The following is a 22,012-nucleotide window of genomic DNA, read 5'->3' on the forward strand; positions in this document are numbered from 1 at the left end:
GAGGTCCATGGCTGGATGTGCAGAGCACATCCGGAGATGGAGCATCTTCAGAGGCGGGCACAGCTGGATGTGGGTTATAGCCCCTGTGTACGCTCATGGAAGGGGGAGTTCCAGATGAATGGAGGCACTAGAGGTTACCGCCAAATGTAGGAGGCACATCTGGAAGGGGAGGAGGTCCTACCTGGAAGCCGGGAACACATTCGAGGAGGTGTCCACAATTGAGTTTAAGAATCATATGTTGGGAGAGGGACCCCAACCGTGCCTAGGGATCACATTTATGGAGGAGGTGACCAGAACTGGAGTTAGAGATCAGGATGACAGGTTCCAGCTGTCCCAGGCATAAAGCAGGGGGGTGGAAGGAGTCCATAGATGGGCTAGAGGTTCATGTATAGAGATTAACGGGTATATCCCGCCCCAGGCCCCACCTGGATAGAGGCATCAGCACCGAAGAGGCAGGCCGAGAATGGAGGAAGCAGGACGCCTTGGGAGGGGATGGATCTGATACCCACGTGTCCTCCCCACCCCTCCCACCCAGGCGCCCCAGGATGGAGCCCCCACCCGGCACGGCAACGGGGCAGGAGGAACAGGAGCTGCGGGAGAGGGCCTTCTTCTCGTGGGCCGAGTTCAGCCGCTTCTTCGACGCATGGTGCCAGCAGCGGCTAGCGCTCTTCTTCGTCAAGAGCTCCATGCACCTGGCGCGCTGCCGCTGGGCCAGCGCGCCCCCGCTCTACACTCTCATCGATGTGCTCAAGTACAGCTACGTGCGGCTGGTGTGCAAGGACGTGCGCGCGCCCAGCCGGCCCGCCGTGGGGTGCGTGAGCTGAGCCTCCTGTCCTGCTGGGGGCTGGGGGGGAAGGGCGGCCCGGGGGAGGGGAGGCAGTGAGCCCTCACCCCAGAGACTGGGAGGGGAGAGGTGCCAACTAAAACCGCTAAATACACCTTGAAGAGAAGCCTAGAGGGTCAAGGAGGGAAGCTTCCTGAGATGGAGACAGAGCCAGTTTGCTGGAGGGACCGAGGCACAGACAGAGGGTGGGTTCCACTTAGAGATTTTAACAGAGACCCGTGGAGAGGCAGGGAGCGAGATAGACACACGCACCCAAGAGACATTAAAAAAGAAAATTCCAGAAACATGGAGACATGGCACCAGAGACACCAGCCAGCCAGAAAAACAGGTGAGAGCCAGATTTGGGACACCTACAAAGAGATCAGAGGCTGAGCTGCAGAGAAAGCCACAGGACAAAAATAGAAAAAAAAAAGAAATCCATCCATTCAGTAAATACAGGGCCAGGTCCCATGCTGGGAACTAGGGATATCTCACTTGGGGGAGTGGGGAGTTTAGCAAGACAGACAAATTCCCCGCCCTTCTGGAACTTTCGTACCGGACAGAAGACTGACATGATATGAACAAGGTCACAAATAGTTCCCTCCGACTGTAACGCTACAAAGGGCTTGAGGAATCCAAGAGGGCTAGGAAACATACCCAAGTGGCCAGGGGTGTTTTAATTGACCCCAATTTTAAACAATCCCCATACAATGTTGGGTTCCCAGCTTCCCTTCAAGCGCGGGAAGAGGCTGACACCTTGTTCTCTTGTGGCACACGGCCACCCCAATTAGACGGGGCATTGGCGCTCAGGTTGGCCCCAGACTCCACTGCTCTCTGCCACCTTATCCTTTGCTACATCCTTGTTTTGCCTGTCTGGCTCCTGTCTGTGTGTGAGTTGGAGACCCTTGGGTGGGAGCCACGGACAGAGGGGTGCACTTAAGAGCACAGGCTCTGCCTGCTGACTGCTTGAGACCGGCTCCACAACTTCCTGGGTGGGTCTCTTTGGGCAACGGACTTCACATCTCCAAGCCTCAGTTTTCTCATCTCTGAAAGGGGGTTAGCGCAGTACCTGCCTCGTGGGGCTGTTAAGAGGTTACCGTGAGCAGGAAGGCGTTTACCCAGTGCCTGGAACACGGGGCGGCTGGGTACAGGAGAGCTGTTACAGGAGTCAAGAGCACAGACCAGGGAGCTGGCAGCCTGGGTGCCCACCATGCCTCCGCTGCTGACCAGCCTATGACACTGAGCTCGTGACGTCCCCTTTCTGGGCCTCAGCTGCCTCCCTGGGAAAAGGCGAGAAGTAATAGTATTGATCGCGTAGGTTTTGTGAGGATTAAATGAGCAGATACATGCCAGTCATTCAGAAGAGAGCCCAGGTGAGCACTCAGTACCAGTTAATTAAACATTTATTGTGAGAATTAGGTTCTCAGTAGCTCACTCACTGCTTATTCTGGAAACAGACTTGGAGATCCGGAAGCAGAACAGGATCAAACAGCCATCATCACCCAGATACCTAGAACACGAGAGCTTGCCGGAAGCTTAGGCCCAATCTGGAATCTCTCCTCGTTAACAGAACCCAATGCAAAGCAACAGACACTTGCTGAGTCCCTACTGTGTGCATGCTCTTCAAGGGGCGTGTGGAACCCAGAGAGCAGGTCTCTGCCCTTGAGCAGCTCAGGATCTAATGTAGGAGACAAAGACACCCCCCCCCCAAAAAAAAATGGCCCAAAGTAGTGAGAAAGATGTTGAAGAGGGAGATGGAGGAGGATAAAAGAGGAACGGTCAGCTCTACTGAGAGTTTCCAGGGTGGATCTAGAAGGCTTCCTGGAAGAGGTGACCAGTAAGTGGAGCCTTGAAGGATTTTCTTTGTTTATATATTTGTGTATGTACAGTATTTGACTTAAACACATGGTACATGCAGGCACTGTCCCTCTACAAATATCGGAGGGGAGCCAGGGGGCAGAAGGGATGGGAGGGAGTGACAGGCGGAGGCTAAGGGCAGTGCCTTGGGCTTGGGTCTGGTGACTGGGTGGACAGTGGGATGTTCCCTGGATGGGGAGCCCATCACTTCTGAGCCCCTCCATCCCTCTAGCTGCTCAGGCAGGGCCTGACCAGTGTCACAGCCCAGGGACCGAGGACAGGGTCTGGAGAATTAGTATATTAGAAAAGGCAGGACACGTGGTTGGCATGGTGTCAGGCCCAGACCTGCAGGGCTGAGTCCAAGGGCTGGGACTTTATCCTAGGGCACTGGGGACCCCTGGGAGGGCTGTGAGCAGCTCTGGGGGCAGGAAGACCCTCTGGGGTCTCATGGGGGATGGACTGGAGGAGAGAAACCAAAGGCCAGGCAGGTGGCTGGAGCTAGGGTCCAGGGAACTCACAGAAGGGCCATCTTTCCGGCCGCTCCTTCCGCCTTTCCTGGAGGTTGCACGGTGACCTCCAAATCACCGTCCCTGCCTCTTCCCCGCTCCAGCTCTGGCGCTCTCCCACTCTCCCCCAGCCTCTCACGGCACCTCCGTTGCTAGAACAGGATTGCCAACCTTTCCCAACACACACCAGCCTTTGGAAACACAAAGATCTTGAGAACCTGAAAGATCCAGAAGAAATGGGCAAGTGGAGTGCAAAACAAAGCAGTGGTACTTTTTAAATTTTTTTGGCTGCACCGCGTGGCTTGCAGGATCTTCCCGGACCAGGGATTGAACCCAGGTCACAGCAGTGAAAGCCCGGAATCCTCACCACTAGGCCACCAAGGAAGTCCTAGCAATGGTACTTATAGAAGAAAAAAAGATGTTTGAAAATAGCAGCGACTTTTTTGACTGCTTACCAGGCGCCAGCCCCTTTTCTAACCATATACATAATTTAATCCTCTTATTGAATCCTCTCAACAACCCTGCAAGGTCACTATTATTATTAGCCCCAATTTCCAGAAAACTGAGGCACAGAGAGGTTAAAGGAGTTTCCCAAGATAACACAGCTGCTAAGAGGGAAAACCAGGATTTGGACCCACACAGGTTGACCACAAAACCCATGTTTTTAATTACCATTCTATCTCCCTCTTCCTCTCTCCTTCCCTCTCCTCTCTCTTTATTTCACTCATGGATCGTTAATATAAGAGTTGAATGTGCCGACACCCTAAGGATATTTTGGTCCTAGGTACCATGTGTTTGTTCATTCATCCAAGAGGTTCGTTTTGAGCACCTACGACGTGCAGGGTGTATCTGTTTTAGATGCTGGGATTTCAGTGGGAGTACTCCACATTCAGTGGGGAGCATTCATTACAGATGGGCATCAATCAAATCATCACCCCAATATGTGATGGAATCTGCCTGGGGATGGTCAGGGAAGGCTTCCTGGAGGAGTGATGCTGTGAAGGATGAGTAGGACTTAATTAGATGAAGGGAAAGGATGTTTCGTGAAGAGGGAGAGAACTTACAGTAAGATGGTTGCAATGGAAATGTGAAAAAAGTGGATGATTTGGAGAGTTTAAAAGGCGTGATAGGACTTGTGATGGGTGGTTTTGGTGGGATGAGTGATGAGTGGTGTGCCTGGGCACCTGGGTTTCAGACAGGGGGATACAGTCATTCACTCATCGTTCATTTACTGAACTGAGCACCTCCCAGGGGCCAGGAGCTGCTCTAGGTGCTGAGGATACAGCAGTAAACAAAACATGTGGAGTTTACAGTTGCGGGGGTGGGGGGAGGGGGGGGCGTGGTATTATTCCCCCAGATAGATGGAGAGAAATGACCTATTGAGGCTACCGTAGACCATTGTGTGGGATACTGGGAACCCGCAGAGGGGACATGCCATTCTCTGGTGAGATGCACGGCTTCGCAGAAGAGAAGCTCCCCTGAAAGGGGGTTTGTTCTAGGGGCTGAAACACCCAGGCCCAAAGAGGTCAAACCAGAGAGTTTCCCCAAAGGCCGTGAATTTTTCTAGACAAATGTACTGGGTAGAACCCCATGAACTTGCCATTTTGGTAGGTCAGAAATGGCTGTGTGTTGGAAATTTGTTTGAGTTGCATCTGATACCATCATGGTGGCTCCACGTTTGTATTTTATTTAGAATGATTTTACACTTTCAATTTTTCTGAATTTGCATTATTTTTGTTACTTTAAGTTAGGCAAAAAGTCTCAAATGCTTATGTAGGTTTTTAAAATCTGTCAGGCTCCAGGGTTTTACTCCGTGCATAGAGGACAAAAGGGGTGTGTCAAGGGTCCCCTTCTGACTTAACAAAGACAATTCCTAAGTATTTAGACTGGAGGTTCTCAGGGTGGATCCTAAGAAGGATCCCCCTCCTCAGGGACTGTTTAGAAAGAACGTAGGAGCATTTTGGGGGTGGGGTGTGCTACCGGCATTTACCCCCTGGGAGCCAGGCTTCTTAACTATATGCCAGGCCCCAGATGGTCTATGTCACAAGGGTTGGCAAACTAGGAGGCCTTGGGCCAAATGCAACCTGCAGCTCATCTTTGTAAGTAAAGATTTATTGACACACAGCCACACCCATTCATTTACATATCACCCATGGCTGTGTCTGCAGTATAGCAACAAGACATATCTACCGTCTGGCCCTTGGCACAACAAGTTTGCTGACCCCTGCTCTATAAACGTGAAATCTACCAAAAATGCTGATCTCACCTCCCCTTGGAGAAACATGGACCTGCTTTCAGACAGCAGATGCCAATTTAAATATTATCAGGGAAATATACTCTGATTTTCTTTTCCCCTATTCTCTTTTTTTTGTTTTGTTTTTTACATATTTATTTATGTGGCTGCATTGGGTCTTGGTTGCAGGTCTTAGCTGTGGCACGCAGGATCTTTCGTTGCATTGCACAGGCTTCTCTCTGTTTGTGGCGCGTGGGCTCAGTAGTTGCGGCGCTCTTTCATTTTCTGCCATGCTGGATGTCACTCCCTAAATTGATGTTAGGTGATGGGCCATGCCCTTCAGTTTGAAAACTGCTGTTCGGGACAGACTTGCTCACACACAGAGAGATGTATAAGAGAGTGTTCGCTCAAGTGTTGTTTGTAAGAAGGGGGAACTGGAGACAACATAACAGTTGGCGGAGTTGCAGAGTGGAATATTAGGCAGCAAGTAATGAAACGTAAAAGTGTTGAAGAGCTGAGGAGTGAAAAAGCAAGTTACAAAAGGATATATAGAGTGGGATGCTTATATTTGTTTCCTGTTGCTGCTGTAACAAATAACTACAAATGTAGTGGCTTAAAATAATACAAACGTGTGACCTGACACCTCTGAAGGTCAGAAGTCCAACCCGGGTCTCACTGGGCTAAATCAAGGTGTCTGCAGGATTGCGTTTCTTCTGGAAGCTTGAGGGGAGAATCCGTTTTGCTGCCTTTTCCAGCTTCTAGAGGCCACCCACTTTCCTTGGCTTGCAGCCTCTTCCTCCACTTTTAAAGCCAAGAGCGTAGCATCTTTCAATCTTTCTCTGACTCTGACGTTTCTGCTTCCCTCTTCCCCTTATAAGGACCCTGTGATTACCTTGGGCCCAGTATCTTCTCCTCATCTCAAGATCCGAATTTAATCATTGTCTGCAAAGTCCATTTGCCATGTACAATAACATTGCCCAGCTCCTGCGACTAGGATGTAAATATTCTTGGTGGGGGGGGGGGGCTGTCATTCCGCCCGACATCATGCTAGAAAACAAAAATTTCCCAAGTAAACTTCTACTTATTTATTTTTTAATATTTATTTATTTATTTGGCTGTGCCGGGTCTTAGTTGCGGCATGTGGGATCTAGTTCCCTGACCGGGGGTCAAACCCAGGCCCCCTGCTTTGGGAGCACGGAATCTTAACCACTGGACCACCAGGGAAGTCCCCCGAGTATACTTTTAAAAAAGGTATAACACACATTCAGAAAAGTGCACACATCCTGCATGTACAACTTGATGAATTTTCCCCATGTAAAATGCACATGTAACCAGCACCCAGTACAAGAAACAGACTACATCCAGTGCCAAGAAGCCCCCCTCCACCATCCCCCCCATAACCACTCAGGGTAACCATTGTCCACTCTTTGGCCAGCAGAGGTTAGCTTTGCCTGTTGTTGAACTTTCTATAAACTACAACCATGTGGTGGGTCTTCTTTTGTGTCAGACTTCTTTCTTCCAGCAGGTTTGTGAGATCATCCATGTTTGGGGGGAGAGTAATGGTTTGTTGATTCTTATTGTTGATTAGTACGTTATTTTTAGGAATATATCACAACTTGTTTTCCTATTCTATTCTGTGTTTGGGTTGTTTCAAGTACTTGGCTAATATGAATGGTGCCGTTATGAACATTCTAGTACACATCTTTCGGTGCTCATCTGCAGGCATTTATCTTGAATGGAAATGCTATTCACAGGGGAGGCACACGCTCAGCTTCAGTAGATACTGCCACTCAGTTTTTCGAAAGTGACTGTACCATTTCACACTCCCATCAACGACATCTGAGAGTTCCAGTTGCTCCAGGTCCTCACCAACAGTTGATGTTATCAGTCTCTTTTATCTGCTGGTGTAAAGTGGCCTCTCCCTAGGGTTTTTTTTTTTTAATGAAATATACTTGATTTATAAAGTTGTGTTAGTTTCAGGTGTGCAGCAAAATGATTCAGCTACCCACACGTATATATAGTCTTTTTCAGATTCTTTTCCATTATAGGTTATCACCAGATACTGAGTATAGTTCCCTGAGCTATACAGTAGGTCCTTGTTGGTTATCTATTTTATGCATAGCAGCGTGTATATTTAATCCCAAACTCCTAATTTATCCCTCTCCCCCCTTTTGCCTTTGGTAACCATAACTTTTTTGTGTGTGTGTGATACGCGGGCCTCTCAATGTTGTGGCCTCTCCCGTTGCGGAGCACAGGCTCCGGACGCGCAGGCTCAGCGGCCATGGCTCACAGGCCTAGCTGCTCCGCGGCATGTGGGATCTTCCCGGACCGGGGCACGAACCCGTGTCCCCTGCATCGGCAGGTGGACTCTCAACCACTGTGCCACCAGGGAAGCCCCATAGCTTTGTTTTTTATGTCTGTGAGTCTATTTCTGTTTTATGAATAAGTTCATTTGTATCATTTTTTTAGATTCCACATATAAGCAATATCGTATGATATTTGTCTTTCTCTGTCTGACTTACTTCACTTAGTATGATCATCTCTAGGTCCATCCGTGTTGCTGCAAATGGCGTTATTTCATTCTTTTTTGTGGCTGAGTAATATTCCATTGTGTATATATACCACCCTAGGGTTTTGATTTGTGTTTCCTTGATGCCTAAAGAGTTTGAGCCCCTTTTCATGTGTACAAAGTTTTAAAACCTGGTAACATACCTTCCACTGTTTTTTTTTTTTAAACGTGTATTTTAAAATATTTATTTATTTTGAGGTGCATTAGGTCTTCGTTGCTGCATACAGGCTTTCTCTAGTTGTGGTGAGCGGGGGCTACTCTTCATTGCGGTGCACGGGCTTCTCATTGTGGTGGCTTCTCTTGTTGCGGAGCACGGGCTCTAGGTGCGCGGGCTTCAGTAGTTGTGGCTCGCGGGCTCTAGAGCGCAGGCTCGGTAGTTGTGGTACATGGGCTTAGTTGCTCCGTGGCATGTGTTTATAGATACATTAAAACATATGTGGGAATGCTCAATACCTAATTTGGTTAGTGGCTACTTCTGGGGTCAGAAGGAGGGAGGGGACTTCGTTAGGACAGGGTTCACAGAAGGCCTCAGCTTGCAGTGTTGTTATCACTAAATCAAAAGCGGATACAGGAGTATATGAAATGTTTTATTTCTTAAAGTTGATTGAGGTAAGTATAATAAACTATGCATTCACTTTTAATTGAGCTGGGGGTGGTGGGTGCAGAATTCTAGCAAACGTACAGTGCTCCCCCATGTTCCAGACAGTGTTTTTCAGTGCCTTCCAGGTATCAGTTCTTTTAATCCTCACAACAACCCTATGAGAAAGGTATGATGATTATTACTCCCTTTTAGGAGGAAACTGAGGCCCAGAGACCTGAAGGGACCTGCCCAAGGTCACAGAGCTGGCATATTCTTAAGGCTCTCTACTCTTCTCTATACTTGAAACAATTTTTGAAAAATTTTTATTGAAATATAATTGATTTACAATGTTGTGTTAGTTTCAGGTGTGCAGCAAAGTGATTCAGTTATATATGTATTCTTTTTTTTAGATTCTTTTCCATGATAGGTTATTACAAGATATTGAGTATAGTTCCTTGTTGGTTATCTATTTTATGTATGGTACTGTGTATATTTTAATCCCAAACTCCTAATGAATCCCTTCCCCTCCTTGAAACGATTCTTAATGTTCAAAAATCATAATAAGAATAAAGGAGAAAGGAGAGAGAAGGCAGACGAGGGCAGGCAGCAGGGTGATGTGACTGGCGGCCGTGGTCGTTCCTCCCGCAGGTCCCCCCAGCCCGGCTGCCCGGCCTTCATCATCGTCAAGCTGAGCCCGCTGCGGGACCGCCTCGTGGTGACAGAGTGCCAGCTGACCCACTCACACCCGGCCTGCCCGCTCGAGTTCGCCTACTACTTCCGTCCGGGCCACCTGCTGGCCAACGCCTGCCTTCCCGTGCGCACCACCAACAAGATCTCCAAGCAGTTCGTGGCCCCGGCCGACGTGCGCCGCCTGCTCTCCTACTGCAAGGGCCGCGACCACGGCGTCCTGGACGCCCTGCACGTGCTCGAGGGGCTCTTCCGCACCGACCCCGAGGCCAAGGTGGGGTCTCGGGAGAGGCAGGCGGGGGTGGGGGGGGCGGGGCGCGGCTGCGGAGAGGCACGCCCAAGACTCGCGGGCCGTTCATTCATTCATCCATCCGCCCACTCATCCATTCACGCCTTTCATTCATTCCTTCGCGTATTCATTCAAGATTTATCGAGGCATGGGGTGGTGGTCGGGGGCGGCCGCCTGCAAGATATGGTCCCGTCCCTACCCTCAGAGAACTCATCCCCTAAGGCAGCGCCCTCCACTAGAACTTTCTGCGGTGATGCGAATACCTTGTGATTCCGCGCTGTCCAGTATGGTAGCCCCGAAGCCACACGTGGTTATTGGGAGCTTGCCCTGCGGCCAGTAGGACTGAGGAACAGAATTTTTCAATGGTATTTCATTTTCACGAATTGAAATGTAAATAGCCACTTGCAGCGATTGGCTACTACAACCTTGCAGTTGTCCGGGGAGAAACCAATCACAGACGCATCCCAACATGGTATCAGGTCATTAGGGTTGACACATCTTCTTCATCCATTCCTCTGTCGATGGACATTTAGGTTGCTTCCACATCTTGGCTATTGTGAATAGTGCTGCTATGAACATCGGGTTGCATGTATCTTTTCAAATTAGAGTTTTCTTAGGATAGATGCCCAGGAGTGGGATTGCAGAGTCATATGTTGGCCCACCTTAATATTTTTACAAGAAATGAAGAAGTTCTAGAAAACCAAGAGACAGACCAGTGAAAGGGTTATTCCTTTTTTAAAAAATTTAAATTGGCTTTTTGAATATGTAAGACATTCACATGGTCATAAATTCAAAAGGTACAAAAGGGTATGTAGTGAAAAGTACCCTTGTCACCTCCTGCCCCTCAGGGCCCCTCCTCAGAGGCCGCTGGAGTATCAGTGGCTTATCCATCTTTTATATATCTTTCTGTTCTATGGTCCAGTGCTGTCCAGTGAAACTTTCTGTGATGCTGGAAATGATGTGTGTCTGCGCTGTCCAGTAGGGTAGCTGGTGTGGCTATTGAGCGCTTGAAATATGGCCAGTATGACTAAGGAACTGAATTCTGAATTTTTTATTATTTTTATTTATTTATTTATTTAGTCGCAATGGACGGCATGTGGGATCTTAGTTCCCAGACCAGGGATTGAACCCGCGCCCCCTGCAGCGGAAGCATGGCGTCTTAACCACTGGACCGCCGGGGAAGTCCCCTGAATTATTAATTTAACTTAATTAATGGAAATTTCGACAGTCCCATGTGGCTAGTGGCTTCTGGATGGAACGGCACAGCTCTGTACACAGATACATTTGCATGTATTTATTTTTAAGCTTATTTCCCCTTGTCCCCTCCCCCAGCAAGGTAGCACGTTATACCCACATTTTTGCATCTTGCTTTGTACACTGGGGCGTGCCAGATGGTAGCATCTTTTGTTCTTCCTCTGGGGCCGGTCAAATCTCCCTGAGAAAACTCCAACCGCTTGGCTGGCTGGCAGGTTAAGGCCAGGCTGCCAGCTTCTGGGAGCCATGTTGGGGAAGAGAGCTGGGGAGCTGGCCCTCCATCAGCGAGAGGCACAGAACTACCACTCCCCCCGCCCCGCCAGCAGATGGGCCCGATGTCCCCAGCAACCCTCTCTGTTTTACTGCTTCCACAGAATAAATCTCCAGCCACCTGGGGGTGAGAAAAAGCTTAACAGATCTAACTGCTTCTAGAACAGCCCTCATATCTTTTGTTTTAACCTCCCCGCCGCACTGCCAGGGTTTGCCAGTTCCTTTTGAGGACTCTGCTATTGGTCCCAACCGATGGGGTTTTTTGGAGAGGTTGCTTTTGTTTTCTTTTTTGTTGGGGGGAGCGGTGGTCAGCTTGTCCATCTGCTTTCCAACTTCTGAAGTTTGGGTCCTGTTGTCTCCTTTCCTAATGCCTCTATAACTTTAAAAAAAGAATTCCTTTTCTATAGAGGTACTTGAAGGTCAGGAAGGAGTGAAATTAGCAGGATGTGTTCAGTCTGTCGCCTTTACACGGACGTTTCACCTGGCTTTTTTCACTTATAAGATATAGCAAAAGAGTTCTGGGTGTTATTCTCTCTGCTTCCAGCAGTTTCCTGAAGGAGCGATTATATTTGAGAAGCTGAATGCCAGGGACCCCCTGCGTTGAGGTCGTTCACTTGGTCTTGGGAGGGGGTCAGACAAGAAGAATGTACCCCAAAGCCACAACCACCGTTTGTGGGCAAGACTGAGTGGCTGCTTCAGCCAAGGAGGTGTTAAGACCTTTTATAATCTGCCCTGAGGCCGTGCTGATGGGCTGAGGAATCCAATCCCATCTCCTTTGTGGCAGGCTCCAGGGTAACCAGCAAGCCGGCTGGCTTTCTGGGTGAAGATGGGTCTTGCACAGAAACGTTGCAGCCCTCTCTCATGTGTACGCTTTGGCTTCTGAGAAAGGCGAAAGTTGTTCTGAGTGTGCTGCTTTTAAGAATACTAACTGGTCAGCTGGTACAATCTCAGCAGAGGACTCTTTGTCAATATCTGTCAGAATGACCAAGCCACTCACCCTTTGACCACTCCCTCTCCCACTGCTGGGAATTTATCCTGCAGATGTAGTTGCGCAGATGCCGAATGATTTGCACGCAAGGTTAATCACTGGGGTTCGTGAAAGTAAGATTGGAAACAACCAAACCCCACCCCTGGGTAATGGTTACATAACTGGAATACTGTGTAGCTTTAAGCAAGAGTGAGAACAATTCTAGGAACTGATCTGAACAGATCTCTCAGTTACAAAAAAAAAAAAAAAAAAAGCAAGGAGCAAAACAATGTACATGGTATATTGTATGTATAAAACAGAGAAAATAAGAATATAAAGGTGGCTTGCTTGTATTCACATAAAGAAAATCTAGAAGAACAGCAAGAGATGTGGATGGACATAAGAATAGCGAATGGCAACAGAGTGGTTAGAAAATAGAAGTAGGAAGAGGACCCAGTGCTGGATAGCTTTCTATTATTTGACTTTGGGACCTTGTGAATTTTGACACATTTGAATAATTCATTTTAAAAGAGAAGATAAAAAATAGACAATAGTCCCAATGTACCACACTGATCTGTTTCTCTCTAGAAAAGAAAAATTCGGGATGAGCGATGAGTGTCCTAAGACGTGACAGTCAGGATGGCCTGGGTTTTGCCTTAGTAACAACCAGCCCTGGAATCTCAGTGGCTTACCTTGCTGAACTTTATTTCTTGCTCATTGGCCAAAGCAAGTCACGTGACTGTGGAGAACTTCAGGGGGGCAGAGAGATGCAGTCCTGCCAAGTGCCCAGGACAGGAGAAACCCACCATTACTTGGCACAGGGAGAAAGACAACCACAGGCTTATAGAGCTGTTTCACTGAGGGTCTCCCAGAGCTCTATCTGAATCTGGGGCTTGTGTTTCCCCTGCTCTGTAGTTACCCTGGACTCTTGTGGCTCAGTCTCAGCCTTTCTGCCTCTTCCTGGCTCCCCAAGGGAATCTTCTCTGTGTCCAAATAGCCTATTTTTACATCAGGCCAGCCACTTTGGGGGTGATACGGTAGCAGCTAAACACTTGATTTTATTTGTACAGATATACACTAAAAACTTTATATACATTCTAGCTGTGCCATTTCCTGGCTGGGGAACATCCAGTAAGTTGTGAACAAGTTATGTAACTTCTCCAGACCTTGGTTTGTTCATCTATAGAATGGGGATAATAATAGACACTACATCATAGTTGTTAGGGTTGTTGTGTTAGGGTGAGTGTGTGTGTGTGTGTGTGTGTGTGTGTGTGTGTGTGTGTGTGTGTGTGTGTAAGGAACAGTGCCCGGAAAGTAGGAAGCTCTATATGGTTTAGCTATTTAGCTATTATTTTTATTCCCTCATTTTTTGCGGGGGAACAGTCTAGAGAATAGTATTATTCTGTTCACATGAAAAAGGAGGCTGTGTGCCTGAATGTAGGAAGAGGTGTGGGTAGGGAGCGTTGTGTGGCATGGTTTCTGATGTCCACATTTGTGGAATCTGGTCTATGGTTAATGCATCCCTGTGCCACCGATTTGTGTGTCTAAGATGGTACTCACGATCATTCCCATCCTCTAGTCTGCTCCTCCCTGGGCTGCTCCATCCCCGCTTGTGCCCCGCCATCCACTCTGCGCCTCAACCCAGAAGCCTGTGTGTCAGGCCCGTGCGATCACTTTTGTGAAGAGTCTAGTGGTCAGCTGCACAGGCCCTGGGCCCAAACTGCCTGGATTCAAATCCCAGCTCTGGTGTTTACTACCCGTGTGACCCCAGGCAAGCAACTGAACCTCTCTGTGCCTCAGTTTCCCCATCTGAAAAATGGGGATAGTGATAACAGGACCTGTTGTGCAGGATTGTCGTGGAGGTTGAAAGAGTTAATGCCTTGGAACTGGGGGGTTAGTTCTCCCCAGCACTTTACACACGTGAAATCTCCTGTTCACATTTATTCATCTTTCGTTTGCAGGCTCTCTCTTCCCACTCAGAGGTGTCTTATTGGCCCTCCTCAGTGTTTGAGCAGCACTTGGCATGTCTGATTTTCTCAGTAAATATTTGGTAGAGAAATTCATTCATTTATGAACCCCCTCCCACCTTCATCACATGTCACCACACCCCTCCAGTGTCACCCACACATCTCCGTCCACACCTTGTTTTTTCCCCCACCACCATCCTTTATGACCTGGACTTGAATCCCAGCCCTACTGCTTGTTAGCACCATGATCTGGAGCAAGTCACTTCCCTGGTGTAGTCAGGGACCCTAAGACCACCCTCAGGTTCAATGGGGACTCACAGAACTCAGCAAAGCCATTATACTCACGGTTACAGTTTATTACAGTGAAAGGATATAGAGTACAGTCAGCAAAGGGGCGCATGGGGTGGGGTCCGGGAGAGACCAGTGGTCTCTCCCAGTGGAGGTATATGGACAGTGCTTATTTCTCCCGGCAACAGTGTGTGACAACACGCATGGGGTATCGCCCACCAGGGAAGCTCACCCGAGCCTCGAGTCCAGGGTTTTTATTGGGGTTTGGTCATGTAGATATGACTGCCTGGGTGGCTGACCTCAGTCTCCAGCCCCTCCGGAGGTCAAGCCCGAGGCCCCCACTATAAACCAGTTGTTATCAAGAGACTATTTAGAGTGGCCCAAGCCCCCCAAGTGAACAAAGACACTCTGTCGGGCAGGACATGCCAAGGGCTTAGAGGCTGTCTCCTAGGAGTCAGGAAAGAGCCAGAACTTTCTTTGGAAGGTGTGGGGTTTGGACAACCCAGACCTGCTGAGTTAATCCTTTACGGCAAACCTGGAATCTCTCAGCCTCAATTTCCCTATCTGCAATATAAGGAAGATAATGGTCCCCTCTCAGCAATCACCCTCGCTCAGTCAGAGGACCCCACACTGGGAATTCCCTGGCGGTCCAGTCGTTAAGACTCGGCGCTTTCACTGCCCCGCGGGCCTGGGTTTGATGCCTGGTCGGGGAACTAAGATCCCACAAGCAACCACACACCAACCTCTGTCCCATTAGCCTTTCTCTTTAGCATGTCCTCCACACTCAGATGATAATAATAATAATAATAACAGCTATCACTCAATACACACTGACCTCGTGCCAGGCACTGATCTCCATGCTTCATGCAGATTAACCCATTTAATCCTCATAGCAACTTTATAAGGTCAATGCAGTTACACTCCCCACCTTTGTGGATGGGAACAGCTCAGGCACAGAGAAGTTCAGACACTTTCCCTAAGTCACACAGCTGATGCATAAATTCGCACAGTTAGTAAGAGGGAGAACCTGGATTTGGATCCCTACGGTCTGGCTCCAGGGTCCAGGAACCCTTAACTATCCAGTCATTGGGCCTCTCGGCTGAAAGCAACACTAGTTGTGTTATTGTTCATGGAGACTTGGCCAGTCCAACAGGGCAGGACTTGCACCTGCCTCATTCAGTCCCTTCTCTCTCCTCAAGGCTAACACAGTGTCAAGCACACAGTAGGTGCTTAGTAAATGCCGTTTAATGAACAAATGGCTGTGCAAGAAAAGCTTATGTGCCCTCTTTAGAAAGAAAACTCAAGATCAGAAATCTAAGTTTTCTCTTTAAGAATGAAAGTCAGCTTCTAATTAGGCAAGTGCTGGCCAACTCCAGAAAAGTCTCAAGGCAAATACGTTTTGCTGTTTTTACTTTTCTCTTATTCCTTTTCCCAAGGAGAGAAAGGTAAGAACTTACCTAATACTATAGAAACATGTAAGATTTTTTTTAACCCATTATGCCTATTAAAACTTTCTTTTTTTTCAAATTGAAGTATAGTTGATTTACAATGTTGTGTTAATTTCTGCTGTACAGCAAAGTGTTTCTGTTATACACACATATACATTCTTTTTTATATTCTTTTCCATTATGGTTTATCATGGAATGTTGAATATAATTTCCTATGCTATACAGTAGGACCTTGTTGTTTATCCTTTTTTTTTTTTTGGAGATGTAATGGACCTATAACATTCTATTAGCTTCAGGTGTACAACATAATGATTTGATATTTGTATACACTGTGAAATGATCACCCCAGTAAGTCTGGTTAACATCCGATGACTTTTATCTTTACGTTAGTTTCTAGACCAGCACCGTCGAATAGAACTTTCTGTGGTGATGGAAATGTCCTCTATTTGCACTGCCCCATAGACACTAGCCTCACGTGGCTGTTGAGCAGTGAAATATGACCAGTGTGACTGAGCAAGTTAATTTTTATATCTTTTAAAATCTTAATTTAAATGTAAATAGCTACTGTATTGGACAGAACTGTCCTAGATGGAAACATCTGCTAAGATAACTTAAATCATAAAGTAATAGTAGGTGTAAAACTTAATGATGGTTGAAAAAAAATGATGGTGGTATTGTAACCAGTTCAGTGGTAAACTGACTAGGCTTTTCTATAAAATTTATTGAATGCCTCTTCTATTTAAGATGCTGAATGTATAATTTTAGGGTGAGGAAAGCAATTTTCTTGCTCTTTTTGGACTCCACTGGACTTTTTTTTTTTTCTTAATAGAGTTTGTTTGTTGTTGTTGGCTTTTTGGGTTTTGTTTTTGTTTTTTTTTTTTTGGTCTTGAAAGTGGAGAACTGTGCATTGCATTTTAACTGGTTTCATAGGACGAGGTCCAATTATGGCAGAATGGTTTGTGGAGAGATCTGTGTTTAAACTGTATTCCAGTCCTGGTTCTGCAGCTGTGGGTCAGCTCTGCAGGGCCTGGCTGAAACAGTCTTAGCCGTCTGCCTGGTATAGGGGACCCTAGCTCATCGCTGCTAATCTCCCTACCCCATTAAGTGGCTTTTGTGCAAAAATAATGAGGCCAGAGTGGCTGAGGCCAAGGCAGACAAGAGGGACAGAGATGAGGCCCAAGGGCCGATCGCCCAGTGCACAGCTGTGGCCTGGACTCTGGATTGGACTCTGGATGGGAAATTCTGGGAAAGGTTTTTAAGGAGGGGAGGGGTTGATCTGGTCAGTCTTGAAAATGCCCCCCAGCAGCAGTGTGGGGGACAGGGAGAGACAGGGAGCCCAGGCAGAAGCGACTACAATAATCCAGGTGACAGATGGTGATGGCTCTGACCAGTGGCCGTGGGGGTGGGGAGAAGGGGTCAGATTCTGAAGGTCGCCGCTAGGATTTGGGGATGGACTGCGTGCAGAGGAGCTAAGAATCAGCCCTGAGTGCCGGGGCCTGAGTTATAAAGTGGGTGGTGGAGCCATCGGGGAAGAGACAGCTGACCAAAGAGGGGCAGGTTGGTGGGGAGTGAGAATCAAGGGTGCCTTCGGGCCGTCAGTCTCAAGGGACACGTGAGCTGTCTATAAGGGTCCATGTTGCTGCAGAGACAGGTGAGTAGGTGGGTCTGGAGCCTGGAGATACAGAACTGGGAGTTATCAGCTTAGAGATGCTAAAGGCCACGTAACTGGATGAGATCACCTTGGCTGAGCCTAGAGATGAGAGAGGAGAGGGGAGGGCCTGGCCGAGCTCTGCAGCACAGCAACATTTAGAAGTGGAGCAGAGGAGGAGGGGCAAGCGAAGGAGACTGCAGAGGAGATGGCTGGGAAGAAGGAGGAAAGCCAGGAGTTTTTCAGGGTGACAGAAGCCAAAAGAGACCTACGTTCCAGAAAGGGGACAGGGTCACTGTACTGAATGCTGCTGAGAACTCAAGCGAGATGGTAACGGTAGCTGGGATTTGATACAAGCCAGGCATCATTCCAAGCTTTGGACACGGATCATCTCTATTTAGCCTCACCACAAGCGTTAAATAGACATATATTCCCATTTTGCATAAAAGGAAACTGAAGCTAAAATGCCAGAGGAGGGAACTCCCTAGCGGTCCAGTGGTTAGGACTCTGCGCTTCAACTGGCAGGGGCCCGGGTTTGACCCCTGGTTGGGGAACTATGATCCCACAAGCCAGCTCGGCGCAGCCAAAAAAAAAAATGCCAGGGAGAGTGACTTGCCGGAGGTCTCACAGCTAGGAAGAGACAAAACCAGGATTCAGAACTAGGATTCCAAGCCAGGATCCCCCGAACTTCCACTCCAGAGACACTCCAGTGGATAGCACCGCACATTCGCACATTCGCACATTCATTCACTCACTCATTCGGGACGTATTGAGCTGTGGCTCAGGCCAGGAGCCATTCAAAGCATCAAGGGATGCAAAAGTTAAATGAAGCGATATCCTTGTGGGGCTTACATCTTAGGGAGGGCAAACAGGCAATAAGCAAAGCAGCAGGTAACGACGGAACACGCTTCAGGGTGGTAAGTACCACGGCCGGAAGCATCCAGAGAGAGCTGTGGTGTCCGCTAAGACGGGCTGGTCAGAGAAGACCTTCACGAGCACGTGGTCTTTAAGCAGGGATGATAGTTATGGTAATAAGGAACACTTCAAGGTCACTTACTATTTGTTGGGTGAGTACTGTTCAGTAATAGTAATATTATTTGTGCCAGGCGATGTTGCAAATGCTTTAATTCATTTCATCCGTCCAATCACACTCTCATCATCATCATTTTGCAAATGAGACAGGGGTCAGGGAAGTTGCGGAAAGCCACACAGCCAGGAAGTGGGGGCTCCAGGGTCTCAGCCCAGGCCGTCTAGCTCCAGACACTATGCTGGACCCGACACTCCATGCATGAAAGAATGACTCTTCAGTTCCCAGAAGGGGAAATTGGGAAACGAGGAGGTTAAGGAGGAAGCTGAGGCACAGAGAGCTCAAGTCACGTAGTTAAAAGCGTTGGTGAGGCCGGGACTCAAACCCAAGCAATCTGGCTCCACAGTCTATGCGTTTTACTTCTAGACCAGTGGCTCTCAAACTTATGCGCGCGTGGGAATCCCCGGGAGGGCTTGTCAAAGCAGATTGCTGGGCCCCTCCTCGGGAATTTCTGACTCAGCAGGGCTGCGGTGGGCCTGAGAATATATGCATTTCTGTCAAGGTCCCAGCAGGCTGCTGCTCCAGAACCTATACTTTGAGAACCACTGCCCTAGAGTGCCTCTGACCGCAGGAAGGAAGGAATACCCAGTTCCTAGTAGGGGGAACTGAGGCTCAGAGAGGCTGTCTAGTGGGCAAAACCACACAGCTCTTAGACGGTGGTGCCGGCATCGGAAACCCAGGCAGTCCGGAATCCGCGTTTTTAATCATTCCCCTGCACTGCCTCCTGCTGGTCAGAAATGCACGCACGTATGAATGAATGAACGGAGTCCCGTTTCCCCAGGGGGGGAAATCGTGGGCGGGGCGACCCAGGGCACCTCCTGACCTCTTTCCCCCCCTCTCCGCCCCCGCCCGCAGGTGAAGCTGGTGTTTGTGGAGGACCAGGCGGTGGTAGAGACCGTGTTCTTCCTGACATCGCGCACCCGGGCTATGCTGCGGCGCTTCCCGCGCATGCTCCTGGTGGACCGGCTGCCGGGACTGCAGGGCGCGCTGGATCTGCTGGCGGTGCTGTGCGTGGACGGCGCGGGCCGCGCGCGTCAGGCCGCCTGCTGCGTGGCGCGGCCCGGCACTCCGAGCCTGCTGCGCTTCGCGCTGGCCTCGCTGCTGCAGAGCGCGCCCGACGTCAAGGGTCGTGTGCGCTGCCTCACGGCCGGGCCCGAAGTGGCGGCACAGCTGCCCGCCGTGCGCCAGCTGCTGCCGGGCGCGCGCGTGCAGATCTGCCGGGCGCAGGGCCTGGAGACGCTCTTCAGCAAGGCGCAGGAGCTGGGCGGCGCCGGCCGCGAGGACCCGGGCCTGTGGCCGCGCCTGTGTCGCCTGGCGGGCGCGTTGTCGCCCGCCGCCTACGCCGAGGCGCTGGCCGAGCTGCGCGCCCATGGCCCGGCCGCCTTCGTCGATTACTTCGAGAGCAACTGGGCGCCGCGCCGGGACATGTGGGTGCGTTTCCGCGCCTTCGAGGCGGCCCGCGACCTGGACGCGTGCGCCCTGGTGCGCGGCCACCGCCGGCGCCTGCTGCGCCGCCTGAGCCCCTCGCGCAGCGTGGCACAGTGCCTGCGCGACCTGGTGGCCATGCAGTGGGCCGACGCGGCTGGGGAGGCGGCGCCGGATGTGTCCGACGATGGGGGCGCTTGGCTGGAGGGTGAGCTGGGGAGGGGAGCCCAAGTGGAGAACGAGAGGATGAAGGGTGTGGAAACCGGAAACTGGGGCGGGGCGCGGAAGGAAGGAAGTTTTAGGAGAGAAGCCCAGTTAGAGAAGGAGTGGGCCAGAGGGTTGGAGACCAGAGACCGGGAAGGGGCTCAGGTAGAAGGTGAGAAGGGGAGAGGGTTGCAAATCCGAGACTGGAGAGGGGTCCACTTGGAGAACCAGAAGGTGAGAGGGCTAGAGGGGAGTGTCTGGAGAGGGTCCCAGTTGGAGAACGAGCACTTGAGAGGGCCCGCGATCAGAGACTGGAGGGGGGGCCCGCTGGAGGGTGAGAAAGACTGGGGTCTGGAAGGTTATATCTGGAGGGGGGCCCAGGTGGAGGACCAGAGGTTGAGAGGATTGGAAGAGTATACCTGGAGGCTGGCCCAGCTGGAGGATGGAAGGATTAGGCTGCTGGAGACCCCAGACGGGAGGGGGACCCTGTTTGATTATGAGAGAGCCAGCAGTCTTGACGGGAGCTCCTGGAGGGGGGCCCAGTTGCACGATGAGAGGGTAAGTGGACTGAAAACCAGAGACTGGAAGGGGCTGCATTTGGAAGCAGAGAAGGAAAGGGGGCTGGAGGTCAAAAACTGGAGGAGGGTCCATGTGGAGAAGCCCTCGGAATTGGTCCCCGAGAACGGAGACCTAAGGGGGCCCCAAGGGGGAGATGTGAGGCAGAGAGGGCCAGAGACTAGAGAAGAGCGAGCAGTGAGGTTGGGTGTCAAAAGAAGAAGGGACCTGGAGGATGTAGTTCTGGTCCAGCTGGGGGACACAAGGGTGACAGGCCTGGAGAATGGAGATGGAGGGGGAGCCCAGGCTGGGGGCCCCAAGAGCAGAGGAGGGCAGGGGATGGAGTGTGGGGACACAGCAGGGGGCCGTCTAGGGCTGGGGAATGGAGTCACGTGCAGCACTCCCGTGGGGACTGTGTTGGAGGGTGACTCAGAGTGGGCAGTGACAGGGAGGATGTACCTGGCGGCCGGAGAGAGCGCACAGGAAGGAAGCGGAGGAGAAGGCCCCAGGGAATCAAAGAGGCCTTGCTGCCCCTCGGAGGAGGAGGAAGTGGACTGGGAGCCCCTGGCCAAGTTCCGAGCGGCCTGCGGGCCGGAGCTGGCAGAGCTGGTGGCCGAAGAGCTGGCCTTCGCCCGGCAGCACGGCACCCGCGGTTTCCATTGGACAGGAGCTGGCTTTGCCCTGAAGGACGGCACCTCGGACTTCTTCCTGGACGGAGCCCTGACGCGCTGCAGCTGCTCCATCCATGCCGCCCGGCGTCTGCCCTGCCGCCACCTCTTCGCCGCGCGCCTGCTCACGGGGGCAGCCTTATTCCACATGGACCTGCTCAGGGATTGCTGGGGGAGAGCCCCCGAGCCCTGAGCCTGCTCGCGCCTGCCCGTCACCCTCCACGGTGGGGGCGGGAGGGCATCCTTCGATCCCAAAGATAATGGGGCTGAGCCCAAGGAGGCCACCCCAGTCCCCCCGTCCACCTCCTGGGGCATCCAGCGGCTTCATCTGGGCAGTTTGCCTCTCTGGGTCCGAGGGGAAGCAGACGGTGTGGTCTCGGAGGTCCTGGAGCCGCAGCTGTGGCAGATGGTGGTGGCCAGGGTGGATTCTGAGGGCTTCCCTCCAGAGAGGAAATGTGTGGTGAGAGGATTTAGACAGGGTCAGGTCCGGCCAGGAGAAGGAAGGGGATAAAGCTGGGGGAGGGGAGGACACCAGGTTGTGGGGAGAGCCTGGCAGGAGGAGGGAAAAACGGGGGGTAATGAAGAAGAGGGAAGGGGAGGAAAGACAAAGGGGACACAGACATGGAGGAGAGAGGACAAGAAAAGAGGCAGAAATGGAGAAGAAATGGGGACAAACGGGAAGGGAGG

The 22,012-nt window shown here is 50.5% G+C and overlaps 1 protein-coding gene across 1 annotated transcript; it reads left to right on the forward strand.

The window, feature by feature from the left end:
- Positions 1-545: 545 nt before the first annotated feature.
- On the forward strand, positions 546-21,763 carry ZSWIM9 (zinc finger SWIM-type containing 9; the record flags this gene model as incomplete). The annotated part of the gene is made up of 3 exons (XM_079906656.1): positions 546-811; positions 9,217-9,529; positions 19,329-21,763. 3 exons carry the CDS (start codon positions 546-548, stop codon positions 21,516-21,518), a joined length of 2,769 nt encoding a protein of 922 aa, XP_079762782.1. The 3' UTR covers positions 21,519-21,763.
- Between the last annotated feature and the right edge of the window lie 249 nt (positions 21,764-22,012).

The sequence above is a fragment of the Stenella coeruleoalba genome, assembly GCF_951394435.1.
Source record: "Stenella coeruleoalba genome assembly, chromosome: 20".
Lineage (NCBI taxonomy): Eukaryota > Metazoa > Chordata > Mammalia > Artiodactyla > Delphinidae > Stenella > Stenella coeruleoalba.